The sequence below is a fragment of the Silurus meridionalis genome, chromosome 17 (assembly GCF_014805685.1).
Source record: "Silurus meridionalis isolate SWU-2019-XX chromosome 17, ASM1480568v1, whole genome shotgun sequence".
Classification (NCBI taxonomy): Eukaryota; Metazoa; Chordata; class Actinopteri; order Siluriformes; family Siluridae; genus Silurus; species Silurus meridionalis.
This window is the reverse complement of record NC_060900.1, coordinates 10,043,666-10,064,923: the sequence shown is the minus strand read 5'-3', so window position 1 is coordinate 10,064,923 and position 21,258 is coordinate 10,043,666. Positions and strand designations below refer to the sequence as shown.

General features: G+C 37.9%; 1 protein-coding gene across 4 annotated transcripts in view; it reads right to left on the bottom strand.

Annotated features, from left to right (window-relative positions):
- Positions 1-8,869: 8,869 nt before the first annotated feature.
- The window catches only part of LOC124399942 (cyclin-dependent kinase 17), a 32,653-nt gene continuing 20,264 nt past the window's right edge, over positions 8,870-21,258 (bottom strand). For 2 of the 4 annotated variants that reach the window (XM_046871308.1, XM_046871310.1), the window contains 12 exons: positions 20,143-20,257; positions 19,930-20,024; positions 19,768-19,830; positions 19,495-19,618; positions 18,722-18,842; positions 15,010-15,107; positions 14,754-14,859; positions 14,637-14,679; positions 14,379-14,469; positions 13,652-13,729; positions 12,830-12,941; positions 8,870-11,868 (listed from right to left, as the gene is read on the bottom strand). In XM_046871308.1, coding sequence (XP_046727264.1) covers positions 12,847-12,941; positions 13,652-13,729; positions 14,379-14,469; positions 14,637-14,679; positions 14,754-14,859; positions 15,010-15,107; positions 18,722-18,842; positions 19,495-19,618; positions 19,768-19,830; positions 19,930-20,024; positions 20,143-20,257 — 1,029 coding nt within the window. In that variant the 3' untranslated portion in view covers positions 8,870-11,868; positions 12,830-12,846. The remainder of the gene's footprint in view (positions 11,869-12,829; positions 12,942-13,651; positions 13,730-14,378; positions 14,470-14,636; positions 14,680-14,753; positions 14,860-15,009; positions 15,108-18,721; positions 18,843-19,494; positions 19,619-19,767; positions 19,831-19,929; positions 20,025-20,142; positions 20,258-21,258) is intronic. The other 2 variants (XM_046871309.1, XM_046871311.1) reach the window with 1 other exon arrangement.

Below are 21,258 nucleotides of genomic sequence, written 5' to 3'. Positions count from 1 at the left end.
GAAAGAAAGGAAAGGAATGGCAAGCTTAATCTTCATAATTAATCACATCTTAAATGAGACTCATCAAGGAATTCAGATTCACCTTAAAATTAAGCGGCTCAAACTTAAACACTCATTTAAATTGGTTGGTAAAACAGTTACTTGCAATGGCTTGTTTGCACAAGAGTCCAGATGCGGTAGACAAAGGATTCTTTGACGAGTCGGTTAGGAGGGAGTCAGATGTTCTTCCAGGTTCTCCTGAAGATCAGAGCAGGTGTTGTTCTTGAAGGTAAAGCTTGCTGGAAGATCTCAAAAAGGATTTAAGATCTTGTCTCAAAGAGTCGCTGCTGGGCTGTTCTAAACATCCGACTCTCTGGGCCTTCGGGCCCTCTTTCCAATAGAGCCGAGTAAGTGAGCTTGCTTGACTTGACTGACTGTTGATTAGTTGGGCTCAAGATGTTTTAAAGGTCCTGAACCCCACCCATCTTTGGGGGAATGGCCAATGCTATGGCCTAAAATTTTGGAGGCAGAAACTCCCCTTGTTCATGCGTTTGTGGGCATGGTTTCCAGGTTATACTTGCTTTGGAGAACTTAAAGTTTTATCCAAAGTGTATTAAGACAGTATGGTACATTTCATGATCAAATAAAATGCACCATTGTTTGCAAAATAAGGAACAGATAATTTTGGTGATAATTTTGATATTAGACATGGAAAGCAAGGACAGTTAACATTTAACATACTATTAACATACCAGTATTTAAGGTAAACCTTTGTTAATACAATGTTATATTCAGTTATATACGATGCACCCTTGTTAGGAAAATAAAGAGAAGAAAATTTTGTCAATTTTGACATCAAGCCTTAAAAGAAAAGACAGCATGAAAACAGCTGTACAAGTCAAGTCAAGTCAAGTCAAGAGGCTTTTATTGTCATTTCTACTATACACAGTGGTACACAGTACACAGTAAAAACGAGACAACGTTCCTCTGGAACCCTGGTGCTACACTAGACAACATAAAGCTACAACACAACACAAGCTACATAAAGTGCATCGAGTGCAACCTGGTGCAAACAGTGCAGACAAAAAAAACAGTACAGACAGACAGTGCAGACAGAAAACACAAGACAACACAAGACAAGACAAAAAAACAATATAGCACAGTCTAGTAAACCTACTGTAAACTCAAATTATACAGTACTGTGCGCAGTGAAATGTAAAATGTAAAAACTATAACTGGGAGTAAAAATAAACAGAACAAACAGAACAATGTAGTGCAAAAGAACAGCAGCAGTCAAGAGGTGCAAAGACAGCATGTAAACATTATACTATAATACAGTCAAAGGTGCAAAAACAGCATGTAAACAGTATAATAGTGATAAATGTGCAAAAAACAGCAGTTAACGAGTGTAGTACGGTCGAGTATAATAAATAATAAATAAATGAATGGTTGAGGAATGGATTGAGATGTGTGTGTTAAGTGTTTAGTCCAGGTTGTACAGTTTGGGACGGTACACACATTGAGTGAGTGTGTGTGTGTGTTCTGTTTCATTTCTGTGTATTAAGTAGCCTGATGGCTTGGGGAAAGAAACTGTTGCACAGTCTTGATGTGGCAGGCCGAATGCTTTGGAACCGTTTTCCTGATGGCAGGAGTGTAAAAAGTGTGTGTGACGGGTGTGTGTGGTCGTCCACAATGCTGTGTGCTTTGCGGATGCAGCGTGTTGTGTAAATGTCCATGATAGAGGGGAGAGAGACTCCGATGATCTTCTCAGCTGTCCTCACTATCCTCTGTAGGGTCTTGCGATCTGAGACAGTGCAGTTCCCAAACCAGGCAGTGATGCAGCTGCTCAGGATGCTTTCAATGGTCCCTCTGTAGAACATGGACAGGATGGGGGGAGGGAGATGAGCTTTCCTCAGCCTTCTCAGAAAGTAAAAACGCTGCTGGACTGTCTTCGTGATGGAGCTAGTGTTAAGTGACCAGGTGAGGTTGTCTGCCAGATGAACACCAAGGAATTTGGTGCTCTTGACGATCTCCACTGAGGATCCATTAATAATCAGTGGAGATTGGTCGCTCTGCCCTCTCCTGAAGTCAACAACCAACTCTTTAATTTTGTCCACGTTCAGAGACAGGTTGTAAGCTCCACACCAGGCAGTTAACCGTTGCACCTCCTCTCTATATGCTGACTCGTCGTTCTTGCTGATTAGACCCACCACAGTCGTGTCATCGGCAAACTTGACGATGTGGTTCGAGCTGTGCTACACAGTCGTGAGTCAGCAGAGTGAGCAGCAGTGGGCTGAGCACACAGCCCTGAGGGGCCCCAGTGCTCAGTGTGGTGGTGCTGGAGATACTGTTCCCGATCCGGACTGACTGGGGTCTCCCAGTCAGGAAGTCCAGGATCCAGTTGCAGAGGGAGGTGTTCAGGCCCTTTAGGCTCAACTTCTCAATCAGGTGCTGAGGAATGATTGTGTTGAATGCTGAGCTGAAGTCAATAAACAGCATTCGAACATATGAGTCCTTGTTATCCAGGTGGGTGAGGGCCAGATGGAGGGTTGTGGAGATGGCATCGTCCATGGAACGGTTTGGACGATACGAAAACTGCATGGGGTCCAGGGAGGGTGGAAGCTGTGTCTTAATGTGCCTCATGACGAGCCTCTCGAAGCACTTCATCACGATGGGTGTGATCACGACAGGACGATAGTCATTGAGGCAGGAGACAGTCGATTTCTTTGGCACAGGAATGATGGTCGTTGTCTTGAGGCATGGGGGAACAATGTTACTGCTCAGGAAGATGTTGAAAATGTCAGTGAAGACTTCTGCTAGTTGTTCTGCACATTCCCTGAGCACTCTGCCAGGAATGTTGTCAGGTCCAGACTTCCATGGGTTAACTCGGCATAGAGTTTTCCTCACTTCAGCTGTGGTTAGACAGAGCACCTGGTCAGTGGGAGGAGGGAGGGTCTTCCTCGCCTTCACATTGTTCTGTACCTCAAACCGGGCGTAGAAGTCGTTCAGCGCATCTGGGAGGGAGGTGTCATGGTCACAAGCAGGTGATGTTGTCTTGTAATTCGTGATCGCCTGGATGCCCTGCCACATGCGCCGGGTGTCTCCGCTGTCCTGGAAGTGGTCGTTGATTTTCTTCGCGTGTGCGCGCTTCGCCTCTCTGATGGCACGAGACAGTTTGGCTCTTGCTGTTTTTAATGCCGCCTTGTCCCCTGATCTAAAGGCAGAGTCTCTTTGTTTTAACAGCACTCGCACATTTGCGGTCATCCACGGCTTCTGGTTGGAGCGTGTAGTGATGGTCTTGGAGATGGTAACATCATCAACGCACTTGCTGATGTAGCTGGTCACTGTTGTGTACTCCTCCAAGTTGATAGAATCGCCGTTGGTCACAGCCTCTCTAAACATGTCCCAGTCAGTGCACTCAAAACAGTCCTGAAGAGCAGAATTAGCTCCTTCTGGCCAGGTTTTCACCTGTTTCAGAACCGGTTTAGAGCGTCTGATGAGCGGTTTGTATGCTGGAATTAACATAACAGAGCAGTGGTCTGAGTATCCGAGATGAGGGCGGGGCACCGCACGATACGTGCCGGGGAAGTTTGTGTAAACAAGATCCAGCGTGTTCGCTCCTCTCGTTGCAAAGTCCACATGCTGATGGAGTTTAGAAAGCACAGTCCTGCGATTCACATGGTTGAAATCTCCAGTGATAATAAACAATCCGTCAGGGTGAGCAATCTGCAGGTCGCTGTTTGCACAATAGAGTTCACACAGTGCCTCCTTAGCATTAGCACTGGGAGGAATGTACACTCCGACAATGTAAACAGTTGTGAATTCCCGTGACAGATAAAATGGTCTACATCTAACAGTCACAAACTCCACTAGCGATGAGCAGTAGCATGAAACGAGCACAGAGTTCTTACACCATTCCGTGTTGATATAAACACACACGCCACCACCGCGAGTCTTACCGCACAGAGCTGCGTTTCTGTCGGCTCGAAACACGGTTACCCCGTCTAGCTAGATGGCGGCTTCCGGAACTCTGTCGCTGAGCTACGTCTCCATGAAAACAAAAACGCAACAGTCTCTAAACTCTCGCTGTGTGGTTTCGCAGGAGTCGAGTATAATCCAGTTTATTGTCCAGGAAACAGACGTTGGGAAGAAGAATGGACGGGAGAGCCGGCCGGCTAGGGTTAGCATTTAGCCTAGCACAGACACCCGCCCGCTTGCCGCGCTTCCGCTTCCTCAAACAACGCTTTCGACGTCCCCTCTCCCGGCCACCGGCATCAGGTAACACAGAGGGCTGGGGGCCTGGTCTTTGTGGCAAAGGTCGCAGCAAGCCGAGGTTGCGAAAGTTGTTGATAATATTATCATGCAGATTATTGGTTGAATGATGCCTGTACTGTAGCAGTGTCTGGTGGTCGTACACATGAACACAGCTGACTCTGGTGTCCATGTATTGTAAACGGTCGGGCTAAATATGGTGAAAGCACCATTTTTGGATCCGGAGAGGCCGCTGCAAGCTACTGCCGCGCCGCCATCTTGGATCGCAAAAATGTACCGGGACCAGTATTTAAGGTATAACTTATGTTAATACAACATTATATTCTGGTGTATACAATGCACCCTTGTTAGGAAAGAAAGAATAAAAAGATCATTTTAAATCAACTTTGAAATCAAAAAGAAGAGACAACATTAAAACAGAGGTATATTACTAAACCTTTTAGATTGTAACTATTATTGAGGTAGAGTTAAACACTTGCTTTATTTATAGGAGAAGAAACAAACAAGATGTGTGTTTGTGTCATATAAATTGGGACATTCTATTTATTATTTAATTAATAAAAGAATGCACCCTTTTGGTGTGTGTGTCACAAACAGACTTACTGGGGCCGAGTTTCGAGAGTAAAGTGTTTTATGGTTTGAGGGTCCCTGTGGAGTCAACCAGAGAGGCCAGGGGGTTATTTGGCTTTCGGGGTGGTGTATATGTGTGTGTGCGTGTGTGTGTGTGTGTACTGTGTAAGGTATAGAGACTGGCTTGTGTTATCAGTTGAATGCTGCTTTGAAGTCAGCTTGAGAGGTCAGGGTTTGTCCTGCTTTGTGTCTTTCGGGGTGGGGGTATGACACTGTGGTATACAAACTTTCAATAAAAGTGTAAGCCGTGGTGCTCATCCTTTGATTGAAAAGCAGATGTCAAGGGTTAAAAGGAATGCCTGGGACATTAAATCTAAATGACCTGTGCCAGATGCTACAAGGTGCCGAGGCCCTCACACATTAGGCAGGGTCTGGTTAGTGTGGCGTGATTGGACACTCGTTCCCAAAGCGTTACGACGCAGCTCGAAGTTTCCCAAATGGGGAACGTCTCTAGGTTACGTATGTAACCCTAGTTCCCCTAGGGAACGAGACGTTGCGTCTCTGTGCCACACTCCCTGCATCCCTGCGGCGCTTACCTTCTCTTTGTGCAGAAGCCAGCATCGCTACCACCACGCAGCCACTTTGTAGCTCCTGGTTTACGCGACGTCGCCCGCCGATGACGTCGCGACTCGCCTATTGGTCAGGTTTCAGACATGGTTCATAGCGTGGACAACACGGGGGCTTTCCCAAAGCGTTTCGACGCAGCAGCTCGTTTCCTCGGGGAACTAGGGTTACAAACGTAACCTAGAGACGTTCTTCAAGGATCTGTCTTAGGCCCAACACTTTTTCTTTATATATGCTTCCTTTAGGTGAAATTATTCATAAACAAGTTTTTTGCTTACATTGTTACACAGATGATACACAGTTGTAGGTTTTAGCAAAGTCAGATGATAGACCTCAGCTAAAAAATGCTGAGAAATGTGTAAAGGTACAGTAGACAATGGATGTTTATTAACGCCTTAACACAAAAATCTGATAATACAGACGTACTTCATAAAGAAGGACCTTATGCAGCTAAAAGTAACTTATTAACTGATTACAGAGTATCTCTGGATGGTCTTCCTGTCTCATCATATGCAGTAGTAAAAGACAGTGGCATTATTACTGACTTTAAGGCTAATGACGATAACATTACTAGGATAGCCTTTTTCATCTTAGAAGTATGATGTCCTTACATAATGCAGAAAAACAAGTTCATGCTTTTTTGCATCTAGTTTGGACTATTGTAATACCATACTGTCTGTATATTAGTGCTACTAAGTGCATCCACTCTCACCACTGGCTTGCTCATTAGGTATAAACTTATATGGAAACTTATACTTATATTTATATTTATATACTTTATATTCTCAACCTATTTTATCTCTGTAAAGTTGTAAATGTCCATGTTTTAAAGCATTATACAAATAAAATTTAAAAGATTATTTTTTATTCTTAATAATTTAGTTATTTATTAACTAGTAATTTGTTGCTAAGACCATCAATGGCTTAAATTATTTTGCTCAGGAGTGTACATGAACATGGAGAAATGTGCTCACATTGTGTGGTTTTATAGCATTTTTAGCCTTTTGGAAATACACTGGCGAACATCAGTAAACATTTACATTCAACTAAATTTACTTGTAAGTTACAGATCTAAATGATTTTTTAAGTAGCTTTAAAACCGTAAATTATGCATTTAAATAGTGAAGTAGTGCTCTTTATTAGTTTTACAATAAGTAACTGGCTTGTATTTGCTTGTGTAAGCTGTTTTACATAAACTCTTATAAAGCAATACATAAGCTAAATACTAGGGGAAATATGCTGAAGAAAGGCTTCAAAATGTTTGATCCATCATACATACACAATACCACTGATAAATATAAGAACAATTTTCTTTGTTGATGAATGATAGAAAATGCTTCCAGAAACACAAGTAGATTTTAAAATTAATATAAATCATAATTTTGTTAATGCTACTCATGTTTAAGAGCTATTTTTAAGAGACACCATTAGTTTTACAGAGCATTGGTGATGACTGGATGAGGTTCCCAGCTGATTAAGCAGCATTTCCTTTGGTTTAAGTATCTTATGGTTTATGTGGATTTTTGAACGCAGTTTAAATGACATGAAATGTAAATGTACATACAGTAGTATGTATATTTTTGTTCATATCAGACAAACACAAAACAATTTTGGTGAGCAGCATTTTTTATGTTTGTGCCACAAATTTAACTCTGAACTTTAATTCAGCTATTTCAAAAAGCATATCCCCTCCACCCAATTCCTTTATAGTTTTTGCTTTGTGCTTTGGCTCCTGATCTGGTTGGACCATATATTTTCACAATAAATTCTGGCTGACTGGAACAGTTTTTTCTTAACAATTTGTATGTTCAGTCAGAGTGAAAATAAAATGATGGTTTTATGACAGGATATAGATAGGTACATTTAACATCAGGTGAATAGCACAACATATTACACTATTTCCTCATTTATTTCACAAAAATAAAGCCAAAATAGAAAAGCTCTTAAGCTTATGTTTTAGCAGTTTGCTGGTCTGGAAATCAGTTGTGTTGACACAAGGCCAAGGATGATCAATTGCTGTTGAAAATCAATATGGGAAGGGTTATAAGCCCATTTCCAAACACTATAAAGGTGTTTGCAAAGTTCAACTTGAACAAACCATGAAAATTCCAGGAACAATATGCTTTGGACATATGAGACCAAAGTGGAACTGTGTGGCCATAATGCATAGTGCTACATTTGACAAAAAGCAAACACAGCATATGAACTGTAAAGCACGGTGATGGAGGGGTGAAATTTGGTCTTGTTTTGCAGCCACAGGACATGGGCATTTTGCAGTCATTGAGTTGGCCATGAACTTGTTTGTACACTAAAATATTCTAGTGTCAAATTTGAGGCCATCTGTCCGACAAGAAAAGCTTTGTGGAAAGTGGGTCATGCAACAGGAAGATGATTCCAAGCACCCCAGCATGTATTGCAATGGCCCAGTCAAAGTTCCGAGCTCAACCTGACTGAAATGCTATAGCATGACCTTAACAGGGCTGCGCCTAAACAAGTGTCTGCAAACCCCAATGAACTGAAGCAACACTTTAAAGAAGAGATCTTTCACAATGAGGTGAGACACTGATAACTCAGTGATTCTTGTGAAAAACAGGAGTTGTAGTCTGATTTATATTAAGTTTGTAATCTACCGTACCAGTGTAGATTTATTCATTGCTAGAGACTCAAAGCACTTTTGTACGTCGCGTCTGCTAAATGCAGAAAATGTAAATGATAAAGTTAAATGTAACATTATTACTTTATGTAAGTGCTGCTAAAGGTGGTTCTACAAGCTTTTGAATCATAAGGTGTGCTTATATTTTTATATCTATTATATCATGTATATCTTGTAAAAATAAATAATGACAGTGTAATATGCCATCTGTTGTTGATTATCTGAGGTTGTATTTACCTAATTCTAAGACTTAATAAGGGCCAGATGATAAAATTAAGTTCTGAGACATAAGACCATATATATGCTTGGGCTTTAAAGCAAATGGTTCTATTTTAGTTTTAACAGACCACAAAAGCGCTCAGTTTTTCTAATATAGTCCTTCTTAAATGTGGTTCTTTCTGGCTACAACGCCAGGGAGGCTGAATCTTTGAAGAACTGATGAACTGTGTAACCCCCTCAGTGTCCTAGGACAATTTGAGAACTCCTGAGTATTTAGTTTGTATTGACTGTAGTAGTATCTGGGTGATGACTTTCTTTTCCGCTTTGTTATTTGAGATTTCTCAGAGCTCCAGCTTCAAAGTTTAATAAATAATGTTTTCCACATAAAGTAGCTTCCTGGGCAGTTCCTTTATCTTTACAACTGACCTGATCATCCATTTTAAGGCTTCTTAAGCATGGAAATATTTACTGTGCAATTAGACACAAATATACCCTGTTTAACATATTTCGTGTGAGCTCAAAATTAAATATTGATACTAATTTAACATAGCGTCATTTAAAAATACACAGATTTAAGGAGATGAGCAGAATTTCCAATGCTTCAAAAAGCAAAGCAGAACAGAAGGATAAAACTCTTGTGCATTTCGCAAAATCTTTTTTTTTCAACATAATTATTTTACATTGACTGAACTCTACAGTTCTTTGTATAATCTATTTATTAAGCGATGCAACTATATTGCTGTTATAGACGAATTTGGGGAGGGGGAAAAAAACTAAACAAAACAAAACAAAACAAACACACAAAACAGTGAGACATAATATTCCACATTATTACTCATTTGGCCAATTCCAAATTATAAATTATTTTTGGCCGAACATGTAAGGCAATCGAACATTCTGTGCATTTTTAGTCATGTGTTCGTTTCTTTAGTATTGCAAGATGAAAAATTAATGTAAAAAAAATCTATAAAAATAAATAAAACAATTAATTGAAACAATTTAGTCCTTGGCTTTGCTAAGCAACTGAGTAGTGTTTCACCAGTGCACATAACTCACAGTAGAAATGCTCACCTCACACACATAATTTGTGAGTTTCCACAAACATACTGTAATATGAAGATCATCTGAACTGTCAGCTGCCTCCTGTATTGTTCAGGCGTCCTGAACCAATAGAGGAAACATGATCCCTGATTTATGACTTAATGATATTGGTACTTATAAGTAAAATAAAGGTGTTTTTCATTACAGTCACACTAAATGCACCTGAATAAAAAATGGATTGATTGATATTATATATATATATATATATATATATATATATATATATATATATATATATATATATATAAACAGGAAAAAAAAGGAATCTTAGTTCAGTGGTGTTGGGTAAGAAGGAAAAAAAAAAGAAAAAAAAAAAAAGGAAAACCAGTCATCATGAAGTTGCAGTGCCCACCACAATTATTGGCCCTCTGTCAGAAAATAAAAAATTGAGCAAAAATTAATGTAGAAAAAAAGGAACAACTTTCAATTCAAACAACAGAAGAATTTGAGAACCATTTCATTGGACCTAATTTCTTAAATAATATTTCCTGTCAAAAGAAATAGAAGCCATACGATGAGAACTTTCAGCACATGTGAGTCAAGGTTGTTTAGCTGTACAAAATCAGAAAAGAAAAAAAAAACATTTCACTCTATTTGAAGCCATTTGCACACTGTTAGGAGGTGGATGTCTCAAATAATAAAAAAACAAAACAAAAGAAAAACAGCTTATATCACAGATTTAGAATAGATTTTTTGATTGTCAAATTTGACACTTTTATAATGAGCTGTTTTGAATAGTTTGAAGGGGAAAAAAATCCTTTATGAGACAATCTTGATCACAAAATTATTCTATAAAATTCAAGTAGAATAACTTGTATCATGTGTCATAGCAAGATGAGAAGAGATTCAACAGAAACAGCATGTTTGTCAACAGAAGACTGTAAAATAGGAAAAAGCATCTGATACACTTTCTGAGCATCTTATCCAGGATGGCAGTGGATCAGTGATACCTTGGGACCCTTGTGACTTTATGAAATCTGCTAAGTACAGGGATATTTCAGCTGAAATCCTTACTGATTCTCAGACTTGGCCATACCTACTTCCAGATCAATACAGGAATGGTTTAAAAGCAATGGTTTGCAGTCTTTGTATTTAAACCCTACTGAAAACATGTGGTCTCACTTCAAAAGAAAGTGTGTATGCACAAGCCTACAAATATTGAACTTTAAACATTTTCCAGGGAGGAGTGAACAAACATCCCTCTCCAATCTTGTTTAAATTTACAGTAAGAAACTCAACACAAACTAACTTGAAGATGCTGAACATGTTAAAAGCAGTATTTTATAGAAAATACGTCCTACTTAAAACATTCAGAAGAAAAGAAATGTAATAAAAGGTAAAAAGAAAATCAAAAACAATTGATCCCTGCATGTTTAATTTTTTTAGCTCATAACTTATTGCATGTGCTGTCCTATTTATTTATGCATTTTTGCTCATGTTTATGAGGAGCCCATATAATTATGGAGGGCACAGTATAAGAAGCGATGAATAATCAGAGAACATGCATTAAAAGAAAGTCTCACTTGCATACACACGAGTACCGTTTAGCGAGCACTTTTGAAATCGCGTAATACTTTTCAGTCTTGTAATACCCTTTCCTGTTTGGGACAGCATCCAAACAAAGTGTTCAGATTTGTCACATAGTGCACACTATAAAAACAGCATTGCTGATCATGCACTGCAAAATTCAGTGTCATGCCCATATCGTCTTTCAGCCTCGCATCCTCCTAGCTCATTTAGTTAGTTATGAATTTACAGAAGACAGCCTGAGCTTAACTAGTGTAAGGTGCCATGGTTAGTTGAAACCACAGTTTGTACCAGCACAGCAGTGTGTATGTCATGTAGGGGTAGAGACGTCCCTAAAATATTAAAAGGTTTTAAACATAATGCACACGCACACACACAAAGAGAGACTCCAACTAATCTTCCCAGCATGCCGATATACACACTAAAATGGACAACCACATGTGTAAATGAATGCTGGATGCATGGAAAGGAATGAGGTATACTGCTAAGTTTCATATAAATGAATGCAGGCTGCACAGCATGACCTGCATTAAAGTATATTACTATCCCCTCTGTGTGATGCAAGTGTCCTTGATTTGTCTCCTCTTTCTTTATGTCAGTCACTTTGATTATAAGAATAAACTTAGGCATCCTTACGAGCGGCTCTAGATGATTCTAACGTTCCTTCACAAGTTGTATATGTGTTATAAGTGAAGCTATTCCATTTCATATTGAAGAGTGCAATCCTATTTCTTGACTGTGTAGTGAAGATTTCCTCAGATCAACTGTTTGTCTTTTTTCCTCCTTTAAATGGTGCTAGGGTTCAGGTTCTTCCTCCTTTTGTTGTGGTGGGGTTAAGTATTGTGTTTGTGCATTAGGTTTGATGTCTTCAGTTCTGACCCATTTCTAAAACAATACACTCTGTCGACGGGACTTCCCCTGGGCTGAGAGAGAAAGAGCGAGAGATGAAAGAAATGGGATAAATGAAGACAATTTAAAAAGAGAGAATTCATCCTTATGACACAATTCACATTTGTCTGTTCTATTGTCATTGGAGATCAGTTTTGTTATCTATTTTAAACATATCCAGAGTTCAAAGTGTTAAATGCAAAATAATAATAATAATAATAATAATACTGATAAAATAAATTTTCACTCTATAGTTATTCACAATATAGTTATTTTGAAATAAGCTCTGGATCCTGTAATCAAAAAAGAAGCCCATAAGCATAAAAAAAAAAAAAACCCTCTGAAAAAGAGTACTTTTGAAACAATAATTTTACACTAATCCTTGAGTCATCCTCAGGTCGTATTTCTTGAGCTACTACAGTTTTCCATATAATATAAAAAACAAAGAAAACAAATAATAATAATAATAATAATGATAATAATAATACAAGTGATTAATGAATTAGTAGTTAATAGTGAATAATTGAATAATGAAAAGCTAACTGTAATTTTCCTTAAATTAAAACTGTACTAATAACTAAACTGTGAGACTAAAAGCTAGGAAATCTGGCGCCACCTTGTGGTTAATCTCTATCCATTTCAAGCTGTCTAGAAGCATTTGTTTTAATTGTGTAAGTTTAAATGTAATCATTATTATTGTTATTATTATTGTTATTATTATTAATACCAAAGCTCAACCAGCCATACATAATTATCTGGACAAAAATAAGCAAAAGATTTGCCGTCATGTGTTTATACCATAGCTGACTTTTTAGATAAAAACAAAGTTTGTATAACTGTCAATTTTTAAAAGAGGAAAAAGAATAAGGACAGACTTACGACTGCTAGCAGGACAAAATGAACAGGACAGTTATGAGGTATTTGTCATTTACAATTATATGGAACAAAGATGAAACACGGATTTGTAGAGCAGGAGAGAAGAGAGAGTCTCGTTACCAGAGTGGTATTATGAGTCAGCCAGTAGAAGGAGGAGAGGAAGCTGGATTCAACTTTGCTCCTTCTCTCTGCAAATATTCCAAACGCATGGGACCCATCTTATGGGGCATTGCTTAATGGGAGCAATTTGGGCATGGATTTATAAAAAGGGGAATGGACAGTGGAAAAAAGCAAAGCAAAATGATATATGGGAGTAAAAAAAAAAGGTGAGAGACAGAGACAGAAAGACAAAATAACATTGAGACAGGGTCTTTCACGGAAGACAACAGATGTACACTTTTAAGACCCTACCACAATCCAGCCGTTTTTTTAACCCACCTATATGGACTCGGAAGTGTAGATATACAAGACTGTATAGATTTACATCACCTAACATCCTAACAAATACTGATTTTACATCAGCTGACAGTGGGGAAGCCACAGTCAGCATAAAACCCAATCTGAATGCAGCAGGTAGCTGTACAATGAACTGTTTTTTTACACATTTAGTTGCACATAAAAGCAATTAGACAAATAATATCTGTACACTGCACATATATTATTTGAAAGTATTTTGGCAAATGAGTACAGTTGAAATCTCAACTCATTTCCCTCTATACAGTTTAACCAGTTGTTTTCCAGCTCTTCATGCGTGTGTGTCATAGGCTAGATGATGCCAGATGTGTGGACTGTTTCCGAGCCCTGCAGGACCATGACATCTTAAAAACACCAATCTGATGCAGTCATATCAGTGCTCTATACTTACACTACCATGACACTTCCAACTTAATCAGTGTCAAGCAAGTGTAAGGTTTATTTTTGCAAGCCACCAGCTCAACTCACCTGACTCCGAGTATGTTATTGTACGCTTTCCTGGGTCTTTTTGAAGCTGCATCTCCTTCACAGAAAAGATGGAGGCCGCTAAAGAGAAGTTTCACAGTCAACATCAAACTTTACTATGTGAAACTTTACTTATGCTTATGTTAAAATCTTTTACAAGCTTGTATATAATGCAGTTATTTTCTTTAAGCACCTGTTAGAGTAAACATTTTTGAAAAACAGATTATACTCAGCATATAATTCATTGCCCATATATATCCTTTATAGTAAGTCTGAGATTTTAAATGCATTCAAGAGTCAGTAAGATGCAGAGTTGTTATTCCTGGTTAAGTCTATTTGAGCTGAACAATGATTTTCTGGTGAAAAAAAAAGTTTCTGGTGTCAGTTCCTGGTGCTATTAGATATTCTCCAAGTGAAGCCCAGGTACTCGGAGTACTGCTGTTAGCAGAAACATGTCAAAGTGAAATGTAAGCTTCTGGAAATGCTGCAATTTTACTACATATTTTTTTTTGTTGCAGAATACAGTAGTTATGAAATGAAAAGAGCTTATTTGACCTCAAAAAATGTTAAGATTGTTATGAGCATTGCAGTAACTTTCAGCCAGCTATGTCTGATGATACACAAATTATAGCAAATTATGATGTTGTGTAAACCTCAAATTCTCTAATTATCCACTTTAATGTATTACAAAACAATTATATTGGTTCACTTTGAAGTATTTAGTCCTTACTGTCAGCTAGGTGCTGAACTTGCGGTCCCAAACTCTTGAAGTAGGGATGCCTGAGAGCATCATCGGCTGAGATACGCTGCCTTGCCTCAAACTACATAATCACACACACACACACACACACACACACACACACACACACACACACACACACACACACACACACAGAACAATATGGAAATGCTTTGCTGTCACATAGCTACATGTGTAGCCATTATTATTATTATTATTAATATTATTATTATTACAGCTTGCTCTGACCTTTAGCAACTGCAAAATTAAATCATCACCATCACTGTCTATCCTGTAAACAAAGACACAAAAATCAGAAATCGCAACAGCATTACATACATGTACACACCTGCACAAGATACACACCTGGGCGCATGATTGACAAGAGGTTCAGGGCGATATCGAGGGAAGTTATAGTTCCTAAACTCTTCACTGCTGCAGACCCCTGGCCAGGTCTCGTCAGTAGGAGTGCCTGGAGACACAGGTTACATTAACCAAGCACACAACACACACACACACACACGTTAACATGAGCACATATAGAACTGTGATAAAAATGTCACTAAAATAAAAATAATAAAAACTACAGCTGATGTATGTACAGAGGAAATGCACTTCTTACCAAGAATACGAAATATGAGATGAAGTTCGTCCTCTACTGTAGACCCAGGGAACAGGGGCCGCCCTGTAATCATCTCATAGAATATACAGCCAACGCCCCTGCACACAACAATTAAAGGAATGGGAGTGACAGAAAGAAATTTTCAGAAATTTTAACTTCTGTGCATTTTCTTCACTATATATTTGGTATATATACTGTAGTTAATACATATACAATCAGGCATAACGTTATAACATTATGAGCAGTGATGTGAATAACACTGATTATCTTGTCATCATGGCACCTGTTAGTGGGTGGGATATATTAGGCAGAAAGTAAACATTCTCAAAGTTAAAAAGAGTCAGAGTTTGTGTTCATAATGTAATGCCTGGTCAGTGTAATTGTATGTAAATTCATGTGCATTTGAAAAGCAAGGAAGCAGATAATACAGTATGGTTTTGATATATTATGCAACTATTTCATTTTTAGTACCACTAAATGCAAATGTGAGTGGGAAGTTGGAAGCTTAGTGGTTAAGACTCTGGGTTACTGAAGGGAAGGGTCAGGGGGTTCAAGCTCCAGTATCAGCAAGCTGCCACACTTGGGGCTATTGAGCATTCCAACCCCAGCTTCCTAATATCACTGGGATTTATGAAGAAAAAATTTGCTTAGTAAAAATAAAATATTAACATGGAAATGTTCACACCCTAAAAAAGTAAATGAATGTAAGATTTAAATACCGTAATTTCCGGACTATAAAGCGCACCCATATATAAGCCGCACCCACTGAATTTGACAAAGATTTTTATTTTAAACATAAGTAAGCCGCACCTGTCTATAAGCCGCATTTGTCTACATTTAAACTAATGAACTTTACACAGGCTTTAACGAAAGACAGTGTCTGTTACACGGTGTAACGGGTGAAATATGTTGCGCTCTCTTTAGGAGCATAGCAGTATTTTGGGAATAGCTTGGCGCCACATTTTTCCGCTATTACTGCATGTGTGGAGACCGAGGATTATGTCCTTATTATTTTCTGATGCTCATTTCTAAGTTTCTTTGACTAACCCATAACGCTGTTGCCAAGAAAAATAAAAGAGCACGAGTTTTGGAAACCTGTCTGTGCTTATATGATTTCTGTTGCAACTGGAGTTAGCGTGCTATCCCATGACCCTGACTCAATGTGTTACAACGGCTTGTATCTGAAACAGTAGTCATTGTTCACTGTCTTCCTCCTTCCTTTCACAACTATTTCTCTTGGGAGTTTATCTTTTCTAAATTTAATTGGTCTAATGTTATGTCGCTCAGTTATTCGGCCTGAAGTTTGTGAAACCGGGAAAAACCCAAGAAAAATTCATAAATTAGCCGCTTCGTTGTTTAAGCCCCTAGGTTCAAAACGTGGGAAAAAAGTAGAGGCTTATTGTCCGAAATACGATACTATTTTACAACGGTATATTTAGTTAGCAAATTATATTTAAGCAAATATATATTTTATTTATTTATAGACACACACATTTTTTATATGATTTTAAAATTATAAAATAATAACAATTTAATTGTTAGTCTTACTAAATTTTTTTTCCCAAATAGGCAAAGTCTGCAAAATAAATGCATCACAACATGAAGGTGGCCATACTGGATCTAACATCCCAATGCCTTCTACTTCCTAAAACGAAATTTTAGTAGATTGTATACCAGGTTTTCCAGGAACACATTAATGACAATGTCACACATGCCTCAAAAATCCATCTATCAAATATAATATGCTTGATGTTATAGGGTTAAGTGGTTGGAAGGACGTCAAGGATGGTGTAACATTTAATCTGTCCAAACGCGCAGTGGGGAAAAATATGACTCAGAGAATTTACTTAATTCAAATGAGTAAATCATTTCCATCTAATTAAACTGAGTTACATTAACATAATTTTTCCAATTGTGTCTAATATGATCTCATCATGTAAAGTCTTGAATACAGTCAAAACTTAATTTCAATAGAGCATATCTTTGTGTCCACAACAACCTCCTCATTTTCATACAGTGAATTAATCACATTCACAATTACTAACTGAAACATTTCATAAAACACTTGTTTCCTTAACACTGTTTAACAAATTAAAATTGTTCTTAAAACAAATGCAAATTTTCGCATAAAAAAAAAATGTGTCCTTTATTTAACTAAACATTTGTATTTTTTTTTGTATTTAAAAAAGTTTTAAAGCTAAAGATTTTCTAATTCTTTCCTTTTGAACATTGTTCAGTAGGCTACAAAAATAGTCCGGTATATAGTAATGCCTTGCTACTGAGTGCCGAACAATTTATTTTTTTATGCTGCATGCATAAAATATGCATTTTATACTGTAATGTATGAGGACGAAAGAAAATACATAAAGGCATTTTCAATTGCTCATTATTTACATTTACGGCATTTGGGAGGTGCTTTTATCTAGAGTGACATACTCTAGCTATGGGTTTAAGGGCCTTGCTCAGGGGCCCAGGAGTGGCAGTTTGGTGTGGCTGTTATTTGATCTCACTAAGCTACCACCCTCCCCATTTAGTGTGGTATATGATTCAGGCTTAAAATGAACAAAAAAACACACAAAAAAAGCTTTGGAAGGCACTCGATGACACTGTTCACAAGCGAACATGAAACACTCCATGCAGCTGTTTTACTGCTAGACTGAAGCTCTCACGAGTGTCATTGCGGGTTCCAAGCATGTGTCGAGAATAAGTGGCGAAACATTTTCCAATTGTCAACATGACGAGTACCATAATTGATGAGTTTAGCAGCCGACGAGTACCAAGTATTACTGTATAATTTGTTTTTAGGCACCAGTTGTCTTTCCTTTTAGCAATAATTAATTATTATAACCCATATGAACCGATTTATGATCATTTCCTTGATTCATTTGAGTTGTTGTGACATATATTTTTGTTATAAAAATATACTGAGTTACTATTATTTGAAGAAAACATTTTGGAGGCAAGATGATACAGTGCCACCCTATAATTTCAGGATAACCTCTTGAAATACATAAACACAGTTGTAACCTCTACTCCACCCTGTGGCCCAAGGTTTTTGCAGACCATGCAGACATTGTTGGCTATAAATATAACCATCTGTAACCACCTGTTTGGGTTTATGACTCATTGTAAAATCTCTACGCACAGAAACATTAAACTAAATGGAATACGAGTCGTCTTTCACTGAGGCCAGTGTCATTTGGGAATACTGTAACCGTGAAGGAGTGCATTGGTCTGCAACAATGTATAGGCAGGTGGTAATTGTTGAAGCAACATTCACAGAAATACATCACACTGCCTCTGCAGGTTTGCCTTCTTCTTATAGTGAATCCTGGTGCCATTTCTTCCTCAGGTTAGTGATGTACACACACGCACACCCAGAGGTTTAACATGATTCAGGCCGGGCCTTCTTCTATTGCGCCACACAGCCCCATATACAACAAGATGTGTGGTCTGACACCTTTTTATCATATCCAGCATTAACTATTTATTTATACTATAAATAAATGCAATTAATGCATTTTTACTTTAAGCTACAGAGCTCTTTTATGAGATTGCACAAGACGGGCTAGCCTTTGCTCCCCACGTGTATCAGTGAGCATTGGGAGTCTAAGATGTCCACCTTTGGTAGGTACAAGCAAGTGTGTGTGTGTGTGTGTGTGTGTGTGTGTGTGTGTGTGTGTGTGTGTGTGTGTGTGTGTGTGTGTCTCACCACATGTCAATAGGAGTGGAGTACTCTGTGGACCCTAGTAACACATCAGGTGGTCTGTACCATAGTGTGACCACCTCATTAGAATATGTCTTTGTTGGTACAGACTTGGCTCGAGCCAATCCTACAACAAAATAACCATCATAAAGCAATGAAGCATTTATGGAACATAAATAATACTGAACTACAATAGAAAAGTATCTTTAAAAAAACAATATTCATCAAAGTTATTTGTGTTTTGAACACATTCTAAACGAAAGCAAAAAATTTTAATAAAAAATTATCCTTCAGACTAGCTTTAAAATACATTGACACACCTAAAATTATGCAAGGTAAATATTTCATGAAAGAAGCCCAACTGGAACACAGAAGACAATATTTATAGAGTCAGTAAGGTAAAGGTCCCTGTAACAGTCTTAACTACACCATACACTTTACCTTCTCAAGGTCTCTATTTATAGTTAATATTATCTGCAATTTTTTATAACATTATTATAATATTTGTAATATGTCTCAATGTAATGTAATAATTAATAATAAAATGTCATGTAATTATATCTTTACAGGTATATCTATACCTGTTCATTTATGCAGCTATCTAAGCAGCTTATCGAGACTGCATCTGCATGATTTTTTTCACTGTGCCACTGTTACTTTATTGTCTGATTGGACAAGTGCATAAATACACATATACGTGTATATATATATATATATATATATATATAAAAATGCATGGAAGGTAAGTGTATGTGGACATGTAGTTAGTGTTTACTCACCAAAATCAGCAAGTTTGAGCTCTCCCCTTTCATTAATGAGCAGATTTTGGGGTTTCAAGTCTCTGTGTAGAATCTTGCGACTATGACAATATGCTAATCCACGCAACAGCTGGAAAAGGAAAATCTGGAGAGACAATAACAAGCACATTCCATGGACGGTAAGTATAGTTTTATTTTTCCACTTTAAGTTAGTTCCTTTATAGTATACTGGTTCTGATCTACTACCACAACTCCTTCAATATTCATTAACTTGACTTTATTTGGAAGACTTACTTTGACATTATGAACACACATGATGCTCCCGCAGTCATCCATATACTGCTTTAGATCTCTCTCCTTGATATTGATAAAAAAAAAACAAAAAAAACAACAATGTTAGAAAAACCACTTGCACCAACAACAGACACAGATGTTCACCTAATTTTATCTACTCACCAGGTACTCAAAGACCAGGGTTAGGCACTTGTCCGTGTGAATGATGTCATGCAGAGTGACAATGTTTGCGTGTTTTAAATCTTTCAGGAGGGAAACTGAATAGTAGCACAACAAAAGGACGGAAAAAAAAAATTATCATAATTACACGCATATGTAAAGCTGCCTTTATACATTAACCAGTAATAAGGGTTTGTATGAGGGTAAATGTATTACCTTCACGAATAGCAGTGCATGGTGCACCTTCTTCATGCTCCAGCCGAATCTCCTTTAGAGCCACCAGATTATCAGTCAGTTTACTACGCCCCTTATACACTGTTGCGTAGGTTCCCTATGGGGAAGATGAAATCGAGGAGAAAAATCGAGAATAATTCCTAAACTTGGAAAACATCACTTCTTCTGACTGCATGTCTGAAAGTGTAGGCACTAGGTGTGTGCTAATCTGTTCTTTTGTCCATGATGTCATTTCTAAAGCAACATTCACAGGAACTAGGTGGTGCAAGCTCACAATTTAAGCCTGTAAAAAAATGCATTAACATTTTTGAAAGACTGCGTCTATGTTAGAGCTTTAAATAAATAACACAAGTTCATTTAAAAGAAAAAGAGAGAGAGAAAGAAAAGCTGCCCCTTTAAAAGTGAAGAATTTGAAAGGTGTTTTGTAGAATCGATAAACATGCTGTGACAGTTTACTCACAGTTCTTTTGCGGCTGATGTGTTGTAGAAAAACAATATCTGCTTTACAACCCATACACTATGCTTAACCCTACAGACAGTAGGTATATAATCAGTCACCATCCCTACAGTTCCATCACGTATTGGAGCATCGCCATCCATATGGCCACCTGTCATTTAAAGCACTCTGAGAACAATGACGGGTGTCTTTTCCACCGCTTAATTTTATGATGCACTAGTCTGCAATATTAGGCTGCACAGACGGAAACAAAACACACTGTGTGATAAAAGTGTGTGTAAAATAAGTTATTTACCTAGATTTTACTACCATTTCGTGAAAGCTTGTTAAAGTTATCCGATGGTTTGTGATGAGAAACAAAATTTAGCTTACTGATAATTGCATTCAACTTTCTCTTTTTTTTTTATTACCACACACAAGTTATTGCATATGCTTTCATTATAAGTCTGTTTGTTTGTTTTTTGTAAGGTCTTCTGATAGATGTGTTTGTTTAAACTGTAGAGATCATGAAAAAGAAGAGAGAGGAAGATAGGAAGAAAAAGAGGAGTAGAACCAGCAAAACTGCAAATGACAAGTAGAAAGGGGAAATGGATGCTACAGAGAGAGAGAAGAAGCCAGAGAAATGTCTGCTGTTATGAGAG